This window comes from Pseudophryne corroboree, chromosome 1, assembly GCF_028390025.1.
Source record: "Pseudophryne corroboree isolate aPseCor3 chromosome 1, aPseCor3.hap2, whole genome shotgun sequence".
Lineage (NCBI taxonomy): Eukaryota > Metazoa > Chordata > Amphibia > Anura > Myobatrachidae > Pseudophryne > Pseudophryne corroboree.
Window position 1 is genome coordinate 1,232,734,292 of NC_086444.1, and position 25,597 is coordinate 1,232,759,888.

Sequence of the window (25,597 nt, forward strand, 5' to 3'; positions counted from 1 at the left end):
GTTGAACTACAAGACCCAGAATGCCCTTGCAGAGGTGCCCACAGAACCACATGATGCCTACTGTATGCCAGTTGGAAGAAGAAGAAGAAGAAGAAGAAGAAGAAGAAGAAGAAGAAGAAGAAGAAGAAAAATAATAATAATAATAATAGAAAAATATAGTAATAATTAATAATAATTATGATAATATTGATAACCAAACTAAAAAAAATAAAAAATCAGAGTAATACTCAAATTATTAATAAAAATAATAATAATAATAATAATAATAATAATAATAATAATAATATGAATAGTAGTAAAAATAATATACTCAAATAAAATAATAATACAATATTTGTATAAATAAATACTAATACAAATACAAATAAAAAATAACAATAATGCTAAAATAATACTATAAATATTAAATTAGTAATATAAAAACTACTACTACCACCACTGGTAATAATAATAATAATAATAATAATAATAATAATAATAATAATAATAACAACACCCTACACACGCATCACGTTTTATACTTTATTTAAGGAAACACACTGGTTTTTGCTAGAGTAGTTTAGCAATCATTGCCCTGGTCCAGGCCAGTACACTCTAACAAACAGTACAAATGACATAATAGTTCGGCTACACCTGAGGACACAAGCACAACACTTGCTTACCGTCATAGTACTACTAATGGTACTGTGTAACATGACATTGCAGGCGGTAGCAGGGCACAGTATGGACAGTGAACTTACAGTATGGGTCTCCAGCAATTGTGGAGCTACAAACCCCAGGCATAGCCTCCCAGTGCATGGTGAGACTTAAGCAGCTGGAAGGCTACAGATTGCTTGCTCCTAAACTAGGGCATTAATCCCTCTGGATCCTGCAATGTTGACCTCTTAGAGTATGAACTTCGTTATTCTGTGACCCCTATCTATAAGCTTTATGCAATGAAGCTTGTTAGATGCTGGTTTGTTCCATGGAGCTGTCCGGTGGCATCTGAGGAGAGCTTGCCCCAAGTCCCACGTTACTGTACATAAACACACATAGGTCCATGACTAGAGACCACATTAGCATCTGGGGATAGCTTGCCCCATCCTCCCCGTGACACACATACATATATGTCCACGTCTAGAACCCACATGGAGCTGGAATAAAGCCACCTGCTGTGTAGTTAAGGTTTCTCCTGGTGCTCCCATGGCATGGGGTCATTCTCCTCACCGGCTGTGGTGTTCCTGCGGTCATGCCAAAAGTGCTCCACGTCTGGAAGGATCTTTTCCTCCCTCAATTTGGAGTCTTGAGAGGGTCGGTGCGCAGAGGTTGAGTGTAGGTCCTGCAAGGACTGAATGCTGGTGACCATATCAGAGCCATTCTCCCCAACTTTGGATGGAGCTGCTCCACTGCACGCGTTGCACTTAGCCATAGTCCAGATGTTCCCAAACCCTTCCCTGAACTCATCGGACACGGCCAGAAACACCCCGGGGTTCAGGGTACAGTTCAAGAACAAGATGACCTGAGCTAGCACTGCCAAGGCATTGGGTGGCTGCAGGATGCCATAGTTACTATGCTTGGACCAGATCCACACGATCCAATCTGGTAGCCACATGGCTTCGAAAGCCAGGCTGACACTCATGAGCATAGAGGTGATCTTCCTGCTGAGGTCGTGTGGGTTGGGCGCCCGGTTCCTCCTCTCCTTCTTCCTCCTCAGTGCCCTCATGTAGCAGCAGAAGGTGAAGAACATGGGCAGGACATAGGCAAGCAGCGGGTAGATCTTGCTGTAGACATTCATGAAGTTGGAGGCATAATCCGGAACATCAAAGCTGCAACTCAGACCCTCCTGCCCCATCTTCAGCTGGGTGAACACCAGGAGGGGTAGGGGCAGCAGGAGGGACAAGGACCAGGCGAGGAGCAGTGCCACCCACACATGCTTCTTGCTGAAGGCATTGAGCTTGGGTGGGGTGACTACATGAGTGTACCGGGCTTGCCCTATGGAGGCCAGGGTGAGGCTCTTCACAGTCAGGCAGGTGTGGAGGAACCACTCCGTGGTCTTGCAGACGAAGCTCCCAAACAGCCAGGATTGCCTGGCATAGGTGACAATGCGCACCGGGATGCAGAAGAGGATGAGCAGAAGGTCCGTGGCCCCCAGGTTGATGACCAGGCAGTTGACCACTGAGCATTTGCCTTTCCTGAAGTCGTGAACCAAAACGGCGATGAGCAGCAAATTCCCTGCAAAGCCCACCAGGCATATAGCGCTCAGAATCAGGGGCAAAACCAGGGTGATCTCCTTGCCCACCTCGGAGGACTGCTGCAACCCACCGGAGAACACCAGAGCCCCGGAGCTGTTCATGGTCCTGGAGGAGAAGCTGGAATGAGGTGGACCTTCTGCTTACCTACTGAGCCCCAAGCATTCCACTCAGCCAGGGCAGTCCAGAGACCCGCAGAAAGTGAGCTTCCCCCAGGGCAAACGGGGTCAGCATCAAAGTAGCCGCAAATGACGCAGCCAGGGCGCAGTTGGCGGTAGTTAGCGGTGAGAATGTGACGCAGACTGCTGGGGGAATGACGCAGGTGCTGCTGACCGTTACTCCCAGGCTGAGCTCCGTCCGGCCGGCGCTGTCCAGGAGTGTGGTGCTGAAATCCCGGCTCCTAGCTACTTCTATAGAGAGAGAGGCGTGGAAAGTGCACATACTGTACCACCACCAGCAGCAGCAGCAGCCCCCCCTCCTCCCTCCAGCCTCTCCATCAGTATCACCTACCCCCACCCCTCCCATTTCTCTTCATGTCTCATATTCACTAACCAAAACCCCAAGCGTTGCTGGCTGAGGGAGGTACCCAGTGCCTCACACCCCCCTGTGCAGCCGGAGGTAGGGTAATACTCTTTATTGCGCGTTGTTGATGAAAAGTAACACAGCAATGCAACACGTAACAGAGAGTCTGCTTATACAACAGGTCTGTCAGCATGGATCAGCCACCGCCGCTAATGCCTGTGCACTGAACCCATTGTATTAATGAGAATTCTCCAAATAATCCCCCCAGATAACACTAATCCCCTCTCCATAATCAACCAGTGTTTCCCCTCTGTAGTGTTTCATGTTCCCGGATAATGAGGTGAATGGGGGCGAGGTAGAGGCAGCTCAGGCTGAGTGCAGAGGCTCCCAAATCCTTCTCATGGCAACAAGTGGCACCTACTGTACTGCTACAGGGACTTCAGGCCACTGACCTGCCCCCCTTCCCCTCACACTGGGCTCCATGGAACTGTAACGTGGGAAGAAAAATAATATTCATACCTGTGTTTATATGGAGAAGAGCTGAGCAACCTTTCCCAGCTGTTACAGGAATCCCAGTGTGTCCTGCCAGACTGGGCATGCTGTCACTTGTAGTCCCAGAACAGCTGCATTCATCTGTTTTATTTAAACTGCAGTGTAGTGGAAAGGGAATGAAGGGGTTAATGATTTCCATGGCAGGCTGGTGTTCTCTACAGCCCCTGTTATCCTGGTGCATGTGGGAGCTTCTCAATTATCTGATGCTGTGCAAGAGATAAATTCCTACCTGTTTCTCCATTACATACTGATATGTTCTAATATGTACTGATATGTACTGTACTGATACCGTATGTACTGACATGCACTGACATACTGAAATGTACAGTACTCATATATATTGGTATGCATATGCACTGATATATACTATACTGATATGTATTGTGAAGAACAGATGTGTATTGTTATGCACTTTTATGTACTGATATGTACTGTACTATACTGTATGTACTGTATGTATTTGTACTGAAATGTACTGTACTGATATGCATTGATATACACTGTCATATACTGATATGCACTGTTATGTACTTATATGTACTGTACTTATATGTATTAATATGTAATGTACTAAAATGTACTGATATGAATTGTACTGACATGCGCCATACTATTAGGTACTGATATGTACTGTAATTATATGGACTGGACTATACTGTATGTACTGTGCTTATTGTATATGTACTGATATGTAATGTATTGATACTATATGTACTGTATAGATATGTATTGTACTGATATTTTCCTATAGTATATGTATTGATATGCACTGATATGTACTGTACTATACTGTATGTACTGTACTGACATGGACTGGACTATACTGTATGTACTGTACTGATATATACTGATATGTAATGTACTGATACTGGACGCACTGTACAGATATGTATTGTACTGATATTTTCCTATAGTATATGTAGTGATATGTACTGATATGTACTGTACTATACTGTATGTACTGTACTGACATGGGCTGGACTGCAGTGTATGTACTGTACTTATATGTACTGATATGTAATGTACTGATACTATATGTACTGTATAGATATGTATTGTACTGATATTTCCTTACAGTATATGTAGTGATATGCACTGATATGTACTGTACTTATATGTAATGAAATTGTGCTGATATGTAGTAATATGTACTGCATTGATGCGTATTGATACGTTCTGTACTGATATGAAGTGATACACAGTAATCACAGGGAGGAATGATCTTTCTCAGCACACGTATGTGAAGTAGAGGAGGCTGTATGTCTGAGTGGCAGCCAGAATGTGCATTTACCTAAGAGTGAGGCTCAGTCTGTGAAAGGGACACGTGACAGAATAATGATAATAATTGTGCTTTACAGACAGCCTGGGGCAGGACACAAGGACCTGTGGGCTGATAGTTACTGCAAGATATGTACATTGCTAAATAACAGCACAGAGAAACGGCTTCAGATTACAATCCCCCAACCCCAATTCATGTAACCCTGTCTATGTAACTAATTCACTGCAGCTACAATATAACGTGGGACAGTAGCGCTAGGTGTCTCTTTATTTCTGTCATCCTTTGTTATCATTACCAAACTTCTCATATACTGGCTACACATGCACTCGTATTATTATTATCACCATCATCACCAACATCATCATCATCATCATCATCATCATCATCATTACTGTATTACACAGTGGGGATAATTGTTAAACTTCAAGTTACAGCAAAAGGAACAGAGACAGTGTGTCCAGCACCGTCACCTGCGCCGTGTGTGGGAATGGTTCGCAGCGGACAGTTTTGGTTCCAATTCTATAAGCAAAATCTTATTTACATTTTAAGGGCGGTATTCAAATGATATATCACGCCTAATCTCCTTTCTAAAGTGGTCCCCGTTATCGAGCATATTTGGCCCATAGTAATCAGGTTTAGCTGCGTTGCGGGGGTAGTGAGATGAAATGATTATACCACGCCCGTTAGCAGAAACAGAACGGGTGTGAAAGGGGGTGAAAAGAATTGAATACGAGTGTTTTTACTATCCATCATAAGGGTGGGTGGTAGGGCCCAAGGACAATTCCATCTTGCACCGCTTTTCTTTTCTGCCACTGCTGTGTAGCAATGTTTCATAGATGTGCTATAAACTGCCGTGTGTTTGTTCCGCTGCTCTGTTGCTTAGTAACCACCCAGCTCACTGCAGCCTTTGACCTAAACTGGATGGATATTGTGATCTGTGAGGTGGCCAAAATTGCCTGGAAATTAGTGGAAATGAATGAAACACCCTATGAGTGTAGAAAGGCCCGTGTGCAGCCTCTGTCCGGGCCCCCTCCGCTGTAGCCGGCAGCGCTGTGTAGTCTGAGCACTAGGATCTCGATCTCCGGAGAAATGGTGAGCCGGTCATTTTTTCAGTCGATTTCTCTACTGCACATGCGCAAAACACCGGGAAAATGGCCTCTGTGCCACTTTGTCGGTGAATTGTGCTCTGTTGCTGCCACTGACGGCGACACAAATGTGTGTCCTAAAATTCTGCCACATGTAGCCATACTTTGGCCTCAATAAATCGGAGAGAAGGTTATAAGGAATGTTTTTATGACGTGTCACTTTAGTGTGTGAAACTTTTTGATGAAATTGCTCTTAATGCAGCTACACTAGAGATGCGCACCGACCCCCGTAGTTTTGGCTATAGATCTGTATTGATTTTGTGTTTTGTTCTAATTTTGCAAAACCACCCTCACATGTTTTGGCTTTGGACCTGTATTTTTGTTTTAAATTTCTAAAAACAGCTAAAATCACATAATTTGGGTTCCTACAGTATTATTAACCTTAATAACATTAATTTCCACTAATTCCCAGGCAGTTGTGACCACCTCACAGATCACAATATCCATCCAGTTTAGGTCAAAGGTTGCAGTGAGCTGATTGGTTACTAAGCGACAGAGCAGCGGCACAAACACACAGCAGTTTATAGCACATCTATGAAACATTGCCACACAGCAGTGGCAAAAAAGAAAAGCGGTGCAAGATGGAATTGTCCTTGGGCCCTACCACCCACCCTTATGATGGATATTAAAAAGAACATGCACAGTTTAACAGACCACACACTTCAGCGACTGGGACTGCCAGTGTCAGACTGGGGCATGAAGGGCCACTGGGGGAATGCAGTGGTGGGGAACCAGGCTTAAGGGGTGTTGCCTCAGGCAGTGGGGTCCACCACAGATTTACCATGTACCCGTGTGGACCACTACAACCCTGGGGACTGCCACTTTTGTGGCTGAAGTGCTTGACTTGTTTGGGCCCCCACAAAACAAGCTACCAATGGGCTTAAGGCAGCTAACAGTGTTGTTAATCCTCTCTACAGTTGAAAGAGGTCATTTTCATCCTCACCCTTATCAGTGTTAACATTATCATTGATGTAATTGCCAGTAAAGGTCTTCCTCATGGAATCTGTAGTTCATTTTTAGGAACATCATCTTTTCCACATTTTCAGTAAGTAACCTCCTACGCCAATCACTGAAAAGATTCTGGTAGTGCTGAAAACTCTTTCTGAGTACACACTACAGGGTGGGCAGCAAAGGTAAAGCACAGCTCTAAATAACTTTTTTTTCCCCCAGTAGTCAAAGGAACTCATTTGTACACTGTCATTAAAATAATCCACCATTCTATTCAGATTGCGTCATGGTAGAGGTGTCACTAATGTTGGGCTTTTCTATGAGACCTGACCAAAATGTTCTGTCACTCTAGTGCTCTGGGAAAATATTCTCCATTCAGCAGCTCCAGCACTAGTACTTGTTTGCTGCGCCTGCTCTTTTATCGACTGATCATGATCCATATCCACTCACAGCATTCATGTTATTAATGCGGTGGCACATCACCTATTGAACAGTGCATGGCACCTACTGAATATTATTGTAATGCAATGCAGCTGCCTGGCCTTGAATACACATCATTATTTTTTTGCTGTGAACGCACATAGGTTTTATAATTAAAAACTTTGAAAAAATGTTTTAACAAATGACAACAATTTCACAAAGTGATTCACACAGTGCATATATAATTAACACAGTGATGTAGTACCTACTGAATGTTATTGTAACACAATGCCTGGCCCTGAAGACACACAAGTTTTACAAAAAAACAAAACTTTTTTTTTTTTAATTGAACTTCACACTGTGAGTATTTACTGCACCAGAAAAGGTTTAATGCTGCCCTGAACTCTGGGCTGCACTGTAGGCAAAAAAACGACACCAATGTGCATCAATAATTAATGCTGCCCCTGTATTCGGAGCTCTGGGTTGTTCTGCGTGCTTACACTCACCAATAAAATAAATGGTTAAAGCAATGGTTACAAATATAATGGCATTACAAATAAATAATGCCCTTAGGAGGAGCTCTGGGATACATTATGTGTATAACTTAGATATGAGAAATGAGTAGATGTGTGTAGACCCCCATATGTTGGTTCTATGTTGGTTCTAATTCATCAAAGTGGCTACCCTCATGTGTTTTGGTCCGATTATGTCTTTTGGTTTGTTTTTGATCCTTTAATATTGATAACAAATCAATAAACATTAATTACTTTTTCCCCAAAAAATTGCTAAAAACATCTAAAATCATGTCATTTGGACCTGTAACATGAAGTTCAAAACCCAAACTCAAGTTTGGTTTCTAAAACTGACAACAGATCAGAGCCAGGACTTTGTTCCACTCGGAACCCCAAAGTGGTCCCAAGCTCCACCCCCCCCAGACTGTATAGGGAGCTGCTTCTGCAAGAAGCCTGAACAACAGGAGAACCCTGCCAGGTCCAGCGGCCAGTGTTTTGCTTGAAGGGAGGAGGGAGGAATTCCGGAACCTTCCAATTTTCACTCTTTTCATTGCTCCATGCTGGGAGCCCGACACGGTACGGTTCCAATTTTATTATATAGCGAGCTTGTCACTTTCATTGGATATGAGCATTTTATGCAATTTTTAACTGAATAAATTCATTTTTGCCTAAAATACTACACTATATATGGCATTTCTTTCTTTTCATGCATAACCATCTACGTATAAGGAAAATTTTGAACCTAATTTGAAATTGGAGAAGAATTACTACCCAGAAGGAAGGACATTAGAAGCGAAACATAGGATTCATTCTGGAACTATTTCACCAAATACCATCACGTGACTTTTTGTTTAAAGGGTGGGAGCGCCAACGGTGTATTTAACATTATTTGTTGTCCATTAACTGGGACACGATGGAACCACTAATACCCCTTTCAGACATTCAGCTAAATCCTGGGATTATTCATGTGAACCCGCCTCAACCCGGGATTACTGCATGTGTGAAAGGCCACAACCCATGAGTAAATCCCAGGGTTTCCGACCCTGCTCCCAACCAGGTTCACTGAGCTGAGACCCGAGACTTTGCTTGCGGCTAGACCCAGCAAATTCCCGGGTCACGTGTCTGAAAGGGGTATTAGTTCGAATGAGTTCATACTTCAGGAAAATAGGGTCGCACATCTCTAGAAAAGAGATGGTTTAGAAGATAAATATATCAATTAAAACAGTGTATATAAAAGGATTTACCGGTAGGTAATTAAAATCCTATTTTCTCTTACGTCCTAGAGGATGCTGGGGTCCACATTAGTATAATGGGGATGTACCAAAGCTCCCAGAATGGGAGGGAGAGCGCGGAGGCTCCCGCAGAACTGCTTGACCAAACTTAAGGTCCTCAGAGGCCAAAGTATCGAACTTGTAGAACTTTGCAAACGTGTTCCACCTCGACAAAGTAGCCGCTCGGCAGAGTTGTAAAGCCAAGACACCCCGGGCAGCCGCCCAGGAAGAACCCACCTTACGAGTAGAGTGGGCCTTAACAGACGTAGGACACGGCAAGCCTGCCGTAGAATACACATGCTGGATAGTGAACCTGATCCAGCGAGAGATTGTCTGCTTAGAAGCAGGACACCCAATTTTCTTGGGATCATACAGGACAAACAGAGAGTCCGATTTTCTGTGATGAGCAGTCCTTCTCACATAGATTATTAGAGCCCTTATAACATCCAAGGACTTTGATGAAATTGAGGAGTCAGTCGCAACTGGCACCACAATAGGTTGGTTGATATGAAATGCCGACACAAACTTCAGAAGAAACTTCTGACGTGTCCGAAGCTCAGCTCTATCTTCATGGAAGATCAAGTAGGGACTTTTACATGACAAAGCCCCCAACTCCGACACACGTCTAGCAGAAGCTAAGGCCAACAAAGTGACAGCCTTCCACGTGAGAAACTTGACCTCAACCCCCTGTAGAGGCTCAAATCAGTCCCGACTGGAGGAACTGCAACACCACCCAGGGCGCCGTAGGCGGTACAAAGGGAGGTTGGATGTGCAGAACTCCATTCAAAAAAGTCTGAACCTCAGGGAAGGCAGCCAACTGTTTCTGGAAGAAAATGGATAGGGCAGAAGTCTGTACCTTTACAGATCCTAACCACAGGCCCATATCCTCACTTGCTTGCAGGAAGAGCAGAAAACGTCCCAGTTGAAACTCCACCACAGGAAACTTCTTGGACTCACACCAAGATACATATTTTTTCCAAATACGATGGTAATGTTTTGACGTTACTCCTTTACTAGCCTGTATCATGCCGGCAAACGTAGCCGTGGTAAGTCTTGATAGGCGAACGGCCCCTGCTGCTGCAGGTCCTCTCGAAAAGGAAGAGGCCTCGGCTCTTCTAGCAGTAGATCCAGAAGATCCGCGTACCAAGATCTTCTTGGCCAGTCTGGAGCAATGAGGATTGCTTGAACCCTTGTTCTCCTTATGAGCTTTAGCACTCTTGGAATGAGTGGGAGTGGTGGAAACACGTACACCGACTAGAATACCCACGGAGTCACTAGGGCGTCCACCGCCACTGCTTGCGGGTCCCTCGACCTGGAACAATATCGCCACAGTTTCTTGTTGAGATGATTGGCCATCATGTCTATTTGGGGTACACCCCAAAGATCCGTTACCTCCTTGAACACCTCCGGATGGAGACCCCACTCCCCTGGATGGAGATTGTGTCTGCTGAGGAAGTCCGCTTCCCAGTTGTCTATTCCCGGAATGAAGATTGCTGACAGCGCCAACGCGTGTTTCTCTGCCTAGAGGATGATTCTTGTTACCTCTGACATTGCAGCTCTGCTCTTCGTTCCGCCCTGTCGGTTTATGTAAGCCACTGTCGTTATATTGTCCGACTGCACTTAAATGGCCCGATTTCTCAGAAAATTGGCCACTTGGAGAGGACCGTTGCAGAAGGCTCTTAGTTCCAGAATGTTTATCGGTAGGCCGGCTTCCAGACTTGACCGCCTTGAGTGACTGCACCCCAGCCCCGGAGACTTGCATCCGTGGTTAGAAGGATCCAGTCCTGAATCCCGAAAATGCGGCCCTCCAGAAGGTGAGGTAATTGTAGCCACCAGAGGAGTGAAATTCTGGCCTTTGGCGACAGACGTAGTCTCTGGTGCATGTGTAGATGAGATCCCGACCACTTGTCCAGGAGATCCAGTTGGAAGGACCGAGCATGAAACCTCCCGTACTGCAGAGCCTCGTAAGAGGCCCCCATCTTCCCCAGAAGGCGAATGCACTGATGAACCGACAGCCGAGCTGGCTTCAGGACATCCCGGACCATTGTTTGTATCACCAACGCTTTTTCCTCTGGAATAAACACCCTCTGTACTTCCGTGTTGAGGATCATTCCCAAAAAGGACAACCTCCTGGTAGGTTCCAAATGTGATTTTGGAAGATTCAGGATCCAACCGTGTTACCTGAGTAGATGGGTCATGAGAACTATGAACTGTAACAGCTTCTCCTTGGACGATGCCTTTATCAGCAGATCGTCCAGATATGGAATTATGTTCACCCCCTGTCTGCGGTCGAGAACCATCATTTCCACCATCACCTTGGTGAATACCCTTGGTGCTGTGGAGATGCGGAATGACAGGGCCTGGAATTGAAAATGACAGTCCAACAGTGTGAATCGGAGATAAGCTTGATGCAGTGGCAAATTGGAATGTGTAGGTACACATCCTTGATATCCAGGGATACCAGGAATTCCCCCTCCTCCAGACCTGATATCACCGCCCTTAGAGACTCCATTTTGAACTTGAACTCCCTCAGGAAGAGGTTTAGCGATTTTAAGTTCAGAATGGGCCTGACCAAACCATCCGGTTTCAGTACCACGAAAAATGTTCGAATAGTAACCTTTGTTTTGCATATGGGGAGGAACTGGTACAATAACCTGTGCCTCCACCAACTTCTGGACGGCCTCCTGTAGGATAGCCCTGGCCTGATTTGAAGAACCGGTGAGGAGGGAGACCTTGAACTTCCAGCCTGTATTCCTGGGACACAATATCTTGCACCCAGGGATCCAGGCCGGATGACATCCAGACATGACTGAAATGCCTGAGTCTCGCCTCCACCGGTCTCACCTCCAGGCCACACGGTCCACCGTCATGCTGAGGACTTTGGCGTACCCGAAGTAGGTTTCTGTTCCTGAGAACCCACCGCAGCAGGTTTCTTGGATTTTGGCTGACCTCCTCAAGGTGTTAGATGGCTTGGCCTTTCTTGCTTTGGCAGTCCGATAGGACTGAGATGCAGCTGAAGAAAAGGGTTTCTTCATAGCAGGTGCAGCTGAGGGAAGAAAAGGAGACTTATCCGCTGTAGCCGTGGAAATCCACACATCCAACGCTTCCCCAAAGAGAGCCTGACCTCTGTAGGGTAGGGTCTCCACACCGCTCCTGTAATTCTGTGTCGGCAGACCACTGGCGCAGCCAAAGTCCCCTATGAGCTGAGATAGACATGGAAGATATCCATGCAGCCATGGAACCCAGGTCTTTTATGGATTCCACCATAAATCCTGCAGAATCCTGAATGTTCGTAAAAGCAATTAAACATCACTTTTCTCCATTGTATCCAAATCCTCAAGTAACGTGCCTGACAACTTTATTATAGCTTTGAAAATCCATGCACAGGCAATAGTAGGACGTACTGTAGTATCGCCCCTGAAGCCGTGTATATGGATTTGAGCGTATTGTCGACCTTGCGATCAGCCTGCTCTTTTAAGGCGTTAGATCCAGGAACAGGTAAAATTACTTTTATTGAGAGTCTGGATACAGACGCGTCAACTATGGGTGGGTTTTCCCATTTTTTCTTATCCTCCTCAGGGAAGAGGAAAGCCACCAGAACCCTCCTAGGGATCTGGAATTTTTTCTACGGGTTTTCCCATGCTTTCTCAAATATAGCATTTAATTCTTTAGATGCAGGGAAGGTTAGCGAGGCTTTCTTATTGTCAGTGAAGTAAGCCTCCTCAACCTGCTCAGGTGTTGTATCAGCAATATTCAACATATCTCTAATGGCCTCTATCATCAACTGCACCCCTTTTGCAAGAGACGCCGCCACCCGCACCACATCCCCCTCACCGTCTGCCGTGTCAGAACCGGTATCCGTGTCATCTTGCATAATCTGGGCAAGAGCACGTTTGTGGGAACATACAGTAGGGGGTCCTGAGGCAACAGAACCGGACCAAACTGCCATAGAGTTCTGTAAAGCCTGAGTTGAAGATTCATTCTGTGCAACCCTAGTAGAAATCTGAGAAATCATAGATTTGATAGAGGATAACCACTCAGGGTCCCTTGCTGGTATCTGTGCTAAACCAGTGCAATCCTGATTACATGGAATGGGATCTTCCTGAGAGGACATATTCTCTGCAGCATATGTCACAGAGTCCCTGGACATTGCTTAATGGAGACCATAGACACTCCACACACACACACACACACACACACACACACACACACACACACACACACACACACACACGAGGACAGATTGAGTTTGACCCCCAAGAATGGCAAGAGAGACACAGAGATTGGAGCCAACCCACACACAGCGCTAACAGATAGGGAGACCCCTAAACAGCGCTACAACCCCCTGGTACCGTAAGAGATAGCTGGATTTGATGTGGAGGGACTTGCTCTTCACTGACAGCGCTTCTGCAGGCAGGAAAATGGCGCTGAATGCTGCTGGGTCTGCTCTGAGGAGAAGCTCCGCCCCCTTCATGTTGCTGTCTTCCCGCTCTTCTGGAGATTATACTGGCCTGAGGAATTGTGCTGGCAGCGATCCTGGGACCCTGACAGGCTTGGAGGTCAGTGTAGGGTGTAGGCGCTGGCTCAGGGCGCCCCTCACAGTGCCGCACTATGTACCCCTGAGCCCCGGAGAGCAGTTAGTACTGCGCTCAATACCCTGTTGCCGCCATCTTCACACCGGCTCCCTGCTTGCCAGGGGGGGCAGTGACTAACTCACCACAGATCTTCTGGCTCAGTAAGGGGGTGGCGGCATGCTGCTGCGGTGAGCGATCCCCTGTGGCGGGGAACGTTCGATCCCCTCAGGAGCTCAGTATCCAGTCAGCGGAGATAGTGGCTCAGACCCCGCAGGGCGGACATTACTCCCCCCCTTTAGTCACACTCTCAAACTCTTAAAGTGCCAATGGTTCCTAGTGGACCCGTCTATACCCCATTGTAGTAATGTGGACCCCAGCATCCTCTAGGACGTAAGATAAATATAAAAAAGTGGACTGTGAGGATGAGGACAATTTATATAGAGGGACCCCCTTCCCCATCCCCTTTCCCATAGACCTGGATCCCAATAAGTGGAGAGTAACCATTGGGCTGAGTCATACTTACCGACATTCTGGCTGCTCTCTGCGGGAGAGAGCAGCCAGGTCGACTCAACAGGCGGGCCGGGGAGCGCTGTGACGTAAGGAGGGGGCGGGGAGGGGGCGGAGCAAGGGCGGGATGGGGGTGGGGTTATGGTGACGCCTCCTTTAAGCCACGCCCCCACTCTGTAATGCCGCGATCACCGGCATTACACTGCAGGGGGCGTGGCTATGATGACGCGATTCAGCAAGAATCGCGTCATCGACTGCCCGGACCACCCACTTTACACACAAAGTGGGCGGACGGGCAGGGGGGACCCCTCAAATCGGGAGACTTACCTGCTCTTCCGGGGGGCCGGGAGGGTCACCCGATTTTCGGGAGCCTCCCGGCCATTCCGGGAGAGTAGGCAAGTATGGGCTGAGTCATAGGATGTAATATAAGAAGAACAATGGATGAGTCATGCAATGCTGCTACAGTAAATACCCAGGGGCTAATTCAGATTTGATTGCAGCAGCAAATTTGTTAGCAGTTGGGCTAAACCATGTGCACTGCAGGTGAGGCAGATGTAACATGTGCAGAGAGAGTTAGATTTGGGTGGGTTATATTGTTTCTGTGCAGGGTAAATACTGGCTGCTTTATTTTTACACTGCAATTTAGATTTCAGTTTGAACACACCCCACCCAAATCTAACTCTCTCTGCACATGTTACATCTGCCCCCCCCCCCCCCCCCTGCAGTGCACATGGTTTTGCCCAACTGCTAACAAATTTGCTGCTGCGATCAGCTCAGAATTAGGCCCCCAGTACGCACAGACGTGAGGAGGAAGATCAGTGGCGTCACAGGACACCGGTCAGCTACAGACCGCTTCCCCCTCAGCAACCCTGTAAGTATCCGGACGTCGGCTACTTTATATTACCACTATAGATCACAGACAGTTTGTGGCCTCTGGTTATTGCATCCTCCAGGGGTCTCGCACTATTAGTCATACTTTGGGAACATCTAGGAAGATTGATGAATTAATCTGAGCATTCGGCTGCATATCAGGATCAGACAAAACAATTTGTCCATCTCTTCTCCACAAGCCGGCTTATTCTCTGTATCCATCAGTTGTCACCATGACCTATACACAGATACTGGATGATCTATTAAACTGTGGCTTCAGCTGCGTCACGTCGCCCTTCTCCGCGCGTTAGGAGCCATGCCGGGAAGCGGGAGGAGCAGCGTAAAATGACATTTCCAGCATTTACAGTTGGAAATAGAAAAAGAGGGATTTTGTTGCCATTTCCTCATTTTGAGGGAGAATTAAGTGAATTGCTGAATTCAGAATTTTAGGTGGAGTCTTGCACCTGGGTTCACGTGAGCAGCAGAACATGGGGCCTAATTCAGACCCGATCGCAGCAGCAAAATCTTTCTCTAATGGTCAAAACCATGTGCACTGCAGGTGGGGCAGATGTAACATGTGCAGAGAGAGTTAGATTTGGGTTATTTTGTTTCTGTGCAGGGTAAATACTGGCTGCTTTATTTTTACACTGCAATTTAGATTTCAGTTTGAACACACCCCACCCAAATCTAACTCTCTCTGCACCAGGGACGTGCAGTCAGGGGAGGCAGGAGAGGCAGTTTCTCCCCTGTCATAATGATTAAAATAATTCAAAGATTCTACTTTGTATTATTCTAATAATTTTCAGCATGAAAATGGAGCCAAATCTCAGTGGGAGGCAGCGAGAGCGCCGCCTCCCACTGACAATAATAAAGTGGCTGTAGTGGGGGGGGGGGGGCGGAGCCAAGCAGCGGGCTGGAAAAGCCCTTTGAAAAACTGTTGAAAAGCGGCACTAGAAAGTCTGCCTCATTGACAGGGGACTGTGCCTTTAGTTCACCTCAAGGCACACCCTGGCAATCAGGCAGACGTGATTGGACAGCGGCAGGGGTGGGCTGAGCCAGGTGGGCAGGGTGTCAGATGCCATTCCCTTCAGGAGGTAGCGTGACATTCACTTACCATCTGCCACCAAGCCCGCAGCATGGCAAGCACAGCGAGGCCGCAAAGGGCTTGTTGCACTTGCTCCCTACGGCATTTCGCTGCCAAGATACCAGCTTCGGTATGCTGAAAAGCGGTCTCCTAACCGCCAGTCACGCATACCACACCCCTGCCGGGAATAGACGCTGTGTGCATGCGCACATCTATTCACCGCTGCTCTGCTCAGAGCAGCAGGTTACAGGGGGATCTCCCAACTGCCCCCCCATCACAGGACACTGCAACCTGCGGGTGGGACAGCGCGACAGACCGTGAAAAATGGGACTGTCCCGCCAAAATCAGGACAGTTGGGAGGTATGCTGTAGCACTAGCTGTGCTGGTTATGGAGAGTGTGACTAGTAGCTGAGGAATTCCCGCTGTGCTGTTAAGGGCCCTATGAACTGGTCAATTGGCCACCAAGGTGCACAACGGTCGTTACGGACGGCCCGGCGGCAGCGCGGGGGTGTGTGTGACGGGGGGAGTGAAGTTTCTTCACTCCACCTGTCACCCGGCCCCATAGTCCTGCATGCTAATATGGTCGAGATTGTCCATATTGGCTTGTAGGTATGAACGAGCCGGCAACAACGATGAACGAGCGCGGGGCCGTTTATCGTTCATCATTGGCGCCTACATACTGAGCGATATGAAAGATAGCTCGTTCATTAATGAACAAGATCGTTCATATCTTTCAGTGTAATCAGTAAATGTGTAGGGCCCATTGGCGAGGACATGTGCCCGGCAGCGACATTTGGGGGGCAGCAATCCAGTATTATGTAGCTGCCCCTTGGGATACAGTAGAAAGAATGGTTCCTTTATTATTAAATATCCAGATTGGGGCTGATTGCAGGCACAGATCATGTTGAAGTCTCCATTATAGGCATGTACTGTTGGCGCCATTCCCGGGCCTAGGGCCTCATTCAGCATCACACACTGGTGCTATGCCATCACATCTTGATGCTTTTTGGCCAAGTGCGATCCGGTCAGTGTGATTGCACCGCATTGATGAATACACCTCTGCCTGATTGACAGGCAGAGGCGTTTGCAGGGCGGCGATGCGGCATTGAGGGGGCTGGTCGGGACAATTTTCGTGGTGGCTGCTGTGACGTTGAAAATGGCGGCGGCCTGACTGTCTTCGCAGCCATGCGAAGGCAGGAGGGCTTCACTTATTCAGCGATGCAGTCACAATTGAATTGCCATTAGCATGCTGGGCGTCCTTATCCTGTGCTGGGCGACATGGGAGCGATAGCAGTTGCAGTTTTGCTATTTTAGCAAAACTGCAACTGATGCTGAATAAGGCCCCTAGTACAACACCTCCTGTCATAGCTTCTAGGAAACCTCTGGCTGTAACGGGAAATAACTTCCCCATCGCTGTTTATATACATGTGCTACTGCTCAGTTTAGCCAGTGCCTCCCCAGGCATTTACCTCACTGCACGTCACTGCTCTGCACATGTTACATCTGCTTCTCCCCCCCCCCCTGCAGTGTGCAGTGCACATGGTTTTGCCCATTAGAGAAAGATTTTGCTGCTGCGATCAGGTCTGAATTAGGCCCCTGCTCAGAGAACTGCAATCAGAGTCTAAGAGGTATCAAACCTCAGAGAGAGATAAAGAGGAGAATTTGCCAATGACTCAGCTTCTATCATATTATTGCCTGTGCTGGAAGAATTATAGCTACAGAGCTGACTGGTTACTATGAGCAGTTTCTCCATTTTATCTCTCTGGAAGGTTTGATACATTTCCCCCCTCAAGTACCTTAGAGAAGAGCAGCAGATATCGGAGAAGGACATTCAGTGCATCCAGAAAGTATTCACAGCGCATCACTTTTTCAACATTTTGTTATGTTACAGTCTTTTTTCAAACTGGAATAAATACATTTTTCCCCTCAAAATTCTACACACAATAAATACCTCAAAATGGCAACTTGGAAAAAGTGTTTTTGATATTTTGCAAATTTATTAAAATTAAAAAACTAAGAAATCACATGTACATAAGTATTCACAGCCTTTGCTCAATACTTTGTTGATGCACCTTTGGCAGCAATTACAGCCTCAGGTCTTTTTGAATATGATGCCACAAGCTTGGCACACCTATTATTTGGGCAGTTTCGCCCATTCCTCTTTGCAGCACCTCTCATGCTCCATCAGGTTGGATGGGAAGCGTCAGTGCACAGCCATTTTCAGATCTCTGATGTTCAATCGGATTCAAGTCTGGGCTCTGGCTGGGTCACTCAAGGACATTCACAGAGTTGTCCTGAAGCCACTCATTTGCTATCTTGGCTGTGTGCTTAGGGTCGTTGTCCTGCTGAAAGATGAACCGTCACCCCAGTCTGAGGTCAAGAGCGCTCTGGAGCAGGTTTTCATCCAGGATGTCTCTGTACATTGCTGCAATAATCTTTCCCTCTATCCTGACTAGTCTCCCAGTTCCTGCCACTGAAAAACATCCCCACAGCATGATGCTGCCACCACCATGCTTAGGCTGTTAGAACTTGTGGAATTACCACATAGAGTTGAATATGAAGGTCCAGATTCCACAATGGAATTACACAATACTTCTCCTCCATAGACCCCTGTAGAGGGCAAGGTGGCTTCTATGGCGGCAAACCTCTGAACTTCAAAGACCTCTGAAATAGGGATTCCACTTGTTGCTTCTCTGACTTTGGAGATCATGGTTTCAGGTTGAAACAGAGTTTCTCTGACGTCCTAGTGGATGCTGGGCACTCCGTAAGGACCATGGGGAATAGCGGCTCCGCAGGAGACTGGGCACAAAAGTAAAGCTTTAGGACTACCTGGTGTGCACTGGCTCCTCCCCCTATGACCCTCCTCCAAGCCTCAGTTAGATTTTTGTGCCCGACCGAGCAGGGTGCACACTAGGGGCTCTCCTGAGCTTCTTAGGAAAAGTTTAGTTTTAGGTTTTTTATTTTCAGTGAGACCTGCTGGCAACAGGCTCACTGCATCGAGGGACTAAGGGGAGAAGAAGCGAACCTGCCTGCTTGCAGCCAGCTTGGGCTTCTTGGCTACTGGACACCATTAGCTCCAGAGGGACCGAACACAGGCCCAGCCTCGGAGTCCGGTCCCAGAGCCGCGCCGCCGGCCCCCTTACAGAGCCAGTAGCAAGAAGAGGTCCGGAAAATCGTCGGCAGAAGACATCAGTCTTCACCAAGGTAGCGCACAGCACTGCAGCTGTGCGCCATTGTTACTCAGGCACACTTCACACTCCGGTCACTGAGGGTGCAGGGCGCTGGGGGGGGGCGCCCTGAGAAGCAATAAAAACACCTTGGCTGGCTAAAGTTACATCACATATAGCTCCAGGGCTATATGGATGTATATTAACCCCTGCCAGATTACAGATAAAAGCGGGAGAAAAGTCAGCCGATAAGGGGGCGGAGCCTATCTCCTCAGCACACTGGCGCCATTTTCCCTCACAGCCCCGCTGGAAGGACGTCTCCCTGACTCTCCCCTGCAGTCCTGCACTACAGAAAAGGGTTAAAAAGAGAGGGGGGGGGCACTAATTAGGCGCAGTATAACTATATACAGCAGCTATAAGGGGAAAAACACTCTATATAGTGTTATCCCTACATATATATAGCGCTCTGGTGTGTGCTGGCATACTCTCCCTCTGTCTCCCCAAAGGGCTAGTGGGGTCCTGTCCTCTATCAGAGCATTCCCTGTGTGTGTGCTGTGTGTCGGTACTGCTGTGTCGACATGTATGAAGAGGAAAATGATGTGGAGGCGGAGCAATTGCCTGTAGTGGAGATGTCACCCCCTAGGGGGTCGACTCCTGAGTGGATGGGCTTATGGAAGGAATTACGTGAAAGTGTTAACTCTTTACATAAGAAGTTTGATGACATGGGACAGCCGGCTACTCAGCTTGGGCCTGTCCAGGCATCTCAAAGGCCATCAGGGGCTCTAAAACGCCCGCTACCTCAGATGGCAGATACAGACGTCGACACGGATACTGACTCCAGTGTCGACGACGAGGAGACGAATGTAACTTCCAGTAGGGCCACACGTTACATGATTGAGGCAATAAAAACTGTTTTACATATTACTGATAGTACAACAGGTACCGTTAAAAAGGGTATTATGTTTGGTGAGAAAAAACTACCTGTAGTTTTTCCTGCATCAGAGGAATTAAATAAAAGGCATATGGAAGTATTGCCTTATAAAGGGGAGGAGTTATTTGGGGTAGGTCTATCAGACCTTGTGTCCACAGCAACTGCTGGGAAATCCACGTTTGTACCCCAGGTAGCCTCTCAGCATAGGAAGATGCCATATTATCAGGCGCAGTCCATTTCGGCCCCATAAGGGCAAGCGGACAAAAGGCTCCTCAATTCTGCCCCGTGGCAGAGGGAGAGGAAAAAGGCTGCAACAAACAGCCAGTTCCCAGGAACAGAAGTCCTCCCCCGCTTCCGCCAAGTCCTCAGCATGACGCTGGGGCTCTACAAGCGGACTCAGGTACGGTGGGGGCCCGTCTCAAAAATTTCAGCGCACAGTGGGCTCGCTCACAGGTGGACTCCTGGATCCTTCAGGTAGTATCTCAGGGGTACAAATTGGAATTCGAGACGTCTCCCCCTCGCCGTTTCCTAAAGTCTGCCTTACCGACGACTCCCTCCGACAGGGAGGCGGTATTAGAAGCTATTCACAAGCTGTATTCCCAGCAGGTGATAATCAAGGTACCCCTCCTGCAACAAGGAAAGGGGTATTATTCCACGCTATTTGTGGTACCGAGGCCGGACGGCTCGGTGAGACCCATTTTAAATCTAAAGTCATTGAGCACTTACAATGGTGTCTCTGGACATCAAGGATGCTTACCTCCATGTCCCAATTTACCCTTCTCACCAAGGGTATCTCAGGTTTGTGGTACAGAACTGCCACTATCAGTTTCAAACGCTGCCGTTTGGATTGTCCACGGCACCCCGGGTCTTTACCAAAGTAATGGCCGAAATGATGATACTCCTTCGAAGAAAGGGAGTTTTAATTATCCCTTACTTGGACGATCTCCTGATAAGGGCAAGATCCAGGGAACAGTTGGTGGTCGGGGTGGCACTATCTCAAGTAGTGTTGCAGCAGCACGGTTGGATTCTCAATATTCCAAAATCGCAGCTGATCCCGACGACACGTCTTCTATTCCTGGGGATGATTCTGGACACAGTTCAGAAGAAGGTATTTCTCCCGGAGGAGAAAGCCAGGGAGTTATCCGAGCTAGTCAGAAACCTCCTAAAACCAGGCCAAGTGTCAGTGCATCAATGCACAAGGGTTCTGGGAAAAATGGTGGCTTCTTACGAAGCAATTCCATTTGGCAGATTCCACGCAAGAACTTTCCAGTGGGACCTGCTGGACAAATGGTCCGGATCGCATCTTCAGATGCATCGGCGGATAACCCTGTCACCAAAGACAAGGGTGTCTCTCCTGTGGTGGTTGCAGGGTGCTCATCTTCTAGAGGGCCGCAGATTCGGCATTCAGGACTGGGTCCTGGTGACCACGGATGCCAGCCTGCGAGGCTGGGGAGCAGTCACACAGGGAAGGAATTTCCAGGGCTTGTGGTCAAGCCTGGAGACTTCACTTCACATAAATATCCTGGAGCTAAGGGCCATTTACAATGCCCTAAGCCAAGCAAGACCTCTGCTTCAAGGTCAGCCGGTGCTGATCCAGTCGGACAACATCACGGCAGTCGCCCACGTAAACAGGCAGGGCGGCACAAGAAGCAGGAGGGCGATGGCAGAAGCTGCAAGGATTCTCCGATGGGCGGAAAATCATGTGATAACACTGTCAGCAGTGTTCATTCCGGGAGTGGACAACTGGGAAGCAGACTTCCTCAACAGGCACTACCTCCACCCGGGAGAGTGGGGACTTCACCCAGAAGTCTTCCACATGATTGTAGACCATTGGGAAAAACCAAAGGTGGACATGATGGCGTCCCGCCTCAACAAAAAACTAGACAGATATTGCGCCAGGTCAAGGGACCCTCAAGCAATAGCTGTGGACGCTCTGGTGACACCATGGGTGTACCAGTCGGTGTATGTGTTCCCTCCTCTGCCTCTCATACCCAAGGGCTGAGAATTATACGGCGGAGAGGAGTAAGAACTATTCTCGTAGCTCCGGGTTGGCCAAGAAGGACTTGGTACCCGGAACTTCAAGAAATGCTCACAGAGGACCCGTGGCCTCTACCTCTGAGAAGGGACCTGCTCCAGCAGGGACCCTGTCTGTTCCAAGACTTACCGCGGCTGCGTTTGACGGCATGGCGGTTGAACGCCGGATCCTAAAGGAAAAAGGCATTCAAGACGAAGTCATTCCTACTTTGATAAAAGCCAGAAAGGATGTAACCGCAAAGCATTATCACCGCATCTGGCGGAAATATGTTGCGTGGTGCGAGGCCAAAAAGGCCCCAACGGAGGAATTTCAACTGGGTCGATTCCTGCATTTCCTGCAAGCAGGAGTGTCTATGGGCCTCAAATTGGGATCCATTAAGGTTCAGATTTCGGCCTTGTCGAGTTTCTTTCAAAAAGAACTGGCTTCAGTGCCTGAAGTCCAGACGTTTGTTAAGGGAGTGCTACATACACAGCCTCCTTTTGTGCCTCCAGGGGCACCTTGGGATATAAATGTTGTTTTGAATTTCCAAAAATCACATTGGTCTGAACCACTTAAAACGGTGGATTTAAAATATCTCACGTGGAAAGTGGTCATGCTGTTGGTCCTGGCTTCGGCCAGGCGGGTGTCAGATTTGGAGGCTTTATCCTGTAAAAGCCCTTATCTGATTTTTCATATGGACAGGGCAGAATTGAGGACTCGTCCTCAGTTTCTCCCTAAGGTGGTTTCAGCTTTTCACCTGAAACAGCCTATTGTGGTACCTGCGGCTACTAAAGACTTGGAGGACTCCAAGTTTCTGGACGTTGTCAGGGCCCTTAAAATATATGTTTCCAGGATGGCTGGAGTCAGAAAATCTGACTCGCTATTTATCCTGTACGCACCCAACAAGCTGGGTGCTCCTGCTTCTAAGCAGACTACTGCTCGCTGGATTTGTAGTACAATTCAGTTTGCACATTCTGTGACAGGCCTGCCACAGCCAAAATCTGTAAAAGCCCATTCCACAAGGAAGGTGGGCTCATCTTGGGCGGCTGCCCGAGGGGTCTCGGCTCTGCAACTTTGCCGAGCTGCTACTTGGTCAGGGTCAAATACTTTTGTAAAATCTTACAAATTTGACACTCTGGCTGAGGAGGACCTGGAGTTCCCTCATTCGGTGCTGCAGAGTCATCCGCACTCTCCCGCCCGTTTGGGAGCTTTGGTATAATCCCCATGGTCCTTACGGAGTTCCCAGCATCCACTACGGACTACGAGAAATAGAATTATCGGTAAGTAAATTCTTATTTTTTGAAGGTCACGACATTGCTAGTTACAGTTCTGCTTCCATTACTCTTTTCCCAGTCATTTCACATTGAGTCAGTAACCAGTTTAAATAACATATTAAATAGAATAATAGTAACATAGTAACATAGTATCTGAGGTTGAAAAAAGACAATTGTCCATCGAGTTCAACCTATTTGTGGTCTCCTATGCATGATGATTTGACTAAAATTTCTGACTGATGCTGCTGTCAGCCGTTGCATTTTATCCCTATTTATAGTAACTATAATGCATGACTATGCACCATACCCCTGGATATCCTTATCAGATAGGAATTTATCTTACCCATTTTTAAAGGTGTTGACAGATTCCGCCATTACAACTCCCTCGGGCAGGGATTTCCAAACACGTATTGTCCTTACAGTGAAAAAGCCTTAACAGAAGTAACTAATGCTCCTATGACAGTGGACCTTCCTGTATTTCCTCTCTTATTGTTTCAGTTCCAGTATAAAGATATTTGGCAGCTGGTAGTACTCGGGGCCTGATTCAGAAATGGACACTATGGGGTAAATTTACTAAGGTGGGAGATTTTTAGAACTGGTGATGTTGCCCATGGCAACCAATCAGATTCGACTTACCATTTATCTAGCTGCTACTAGCAGATCTTAGATATAATCTGATTGGTTGCTATGGGCAACATCACCAGTTCTAAAAATCTCCCACCTTAGTAAATTTACTCCTATTTGTGGTATCGGAAGCAAGCGGCCGATGCTTTCAAACTGCGCACGTGCTTCACAATGATCACTGCCAGGAGTTGCAGAACGAATATGGACGCAAGAGAAGCAATTTCAATGGGTGTTAATGGGGGGAGGTGGCTGGCCAGAAACAGGCGCGTCGCCACTGTGGCTTTTGCTGCAGTTGCACTGTCATAGGCGATCATGTATAGACTGTCATTCTGCGCCTCCATCTGACTGGTGAAGTTGCCGATCATGTGACCTGTGCATGACCAATGTGACACCAACGGTGCGTCTTTGTAAGCACGGCAGCGGATTAGTGCAGCAGATGATGAGCTTCTCAGTAGGACGCCCATTAGTTGCGGCCTCAGCGTGAAGATGCAGCACGGACAGCAGCTAGACGGGATGAGCTGCCATGTTAGACACACGTCTGGTAGCCCCCAGATCATTGTGACGTTCACCTCTCTCATCACTAGCACGTGTTCCTCCGCAGTTTCCACATTGGTTATTGGCAATGGTGCCATTTGTCCAGTCACCATACACCTTCACCGCAGCAGCACGCGGACAGGTCACACGCTGCGCTGTGTCAGACATACCGCCACCCTTGGCCCGAAAGCCGATAATCATCCCATTCTGCAACTCAGATAAATCTCCCCTTTTACCCATGACAGCAATGAGTGATATGTGTGCAGACGGCCTATCCCACACCTTATATACCCACCAAGCCAGCGCACGTCATGTGACATACTCCATGTAGGAGATGGTCAGAATAATGTGACTCCACCGTGTATAAACAGGTCTATAATTAGGAAGCATTCACAGTTGTAGGATGCAGCACGGTTGGTGTAGTGGTTAGCATTTCTGGCTCAAAGCACTGAGGTCATAAATTAAATTTCTTGCCATGGTTGTGCGTTGTGGAGTTTGCATGTTCTCCCTTTTAATGCGTGAGTTTCTTCAAGGTACTCTGGATTCCTCTCACAGTCCAATGACATACTCTCATTGTGAGAGGCGTGCATTCTAAAGTGAGGCTTGGCTTATTAAGTGAGTTTGAAACAGCAGCAGGTGAGTTAGAATACAGCAAAAGGTGAGTTTTATAATACACCAAGTGACACACAAATTTGCAATACCATTAACATCTGATACAATGTTTGGCCTTGTGCAGTGCAATGGATGTAAAGCATTTGTTTGGAAAGAGGCAGCGTGGAGACTCAGCTGCTGTCCAATCTGTGAGCAATTTTCTCTGATGAAGGAGGAGATAGCAAAACTGCATGCTGAGATTTGTAGGATGTCTGTGTCTTTGAAGCCTCCACTGCCTCAGAGAGCCACCAGAAGACATTCTGCCTGGACTACTGTGGGCTCTCAAGGGCAGAGATTTCCAGAGGGACACAGACACCTCCCGCAAGCGGTGACACTGCAAAACTCGTATGCTACTCTTGCAGGGCTGGAAGATACAACTAATAGAGGCACTACAGAACAGGAGGATATGGGGACTTCTACCAACTATAGGAACAGGAAATGGAACAGGAAAATTGCATCTCCAAAAAGGACTGCACTTCTCTTGGGAGAT

The 25,597-nt window shown here is 47.4% G+C and overlaps 1 protein-coding gene across 1 annotated transcript; it reads right to left on the reverse strand.

Annotated features, from left to right (window-relative positions):
• Positions 1-811: 811 nt before the first annotated feature.
• On the reverse strand, positions 812-2,703 carry LOC135029865 (G-protein coupled receptor 151-like). The gene has a single exon (XM_063953889.1). The coding sequence runs from the start codon at positions 2,330-2,332 to the stop codon at positions 1,160-1,162; it is 1,173 nt and encodes a 390-aa protein (XP_063809959.1). The 5' UTR covers positions 2,333-2,703; the 3' UTR covers positions 812-1,159.
• Between the last annotated feature and the right edge of the window lie 22,894 nt (positions 2,704-25,597).

Bases quoted from the DNA above. Each gene is read 5' to 3' on its own strand.
- LOC135029865 (XM_063953889.1), bottom strand. From the start codon at position 2,332: ATGAACAGCTCCGGGGCTCTGGTGTTCTCCGGTGGGTTGCAGCAGTCC.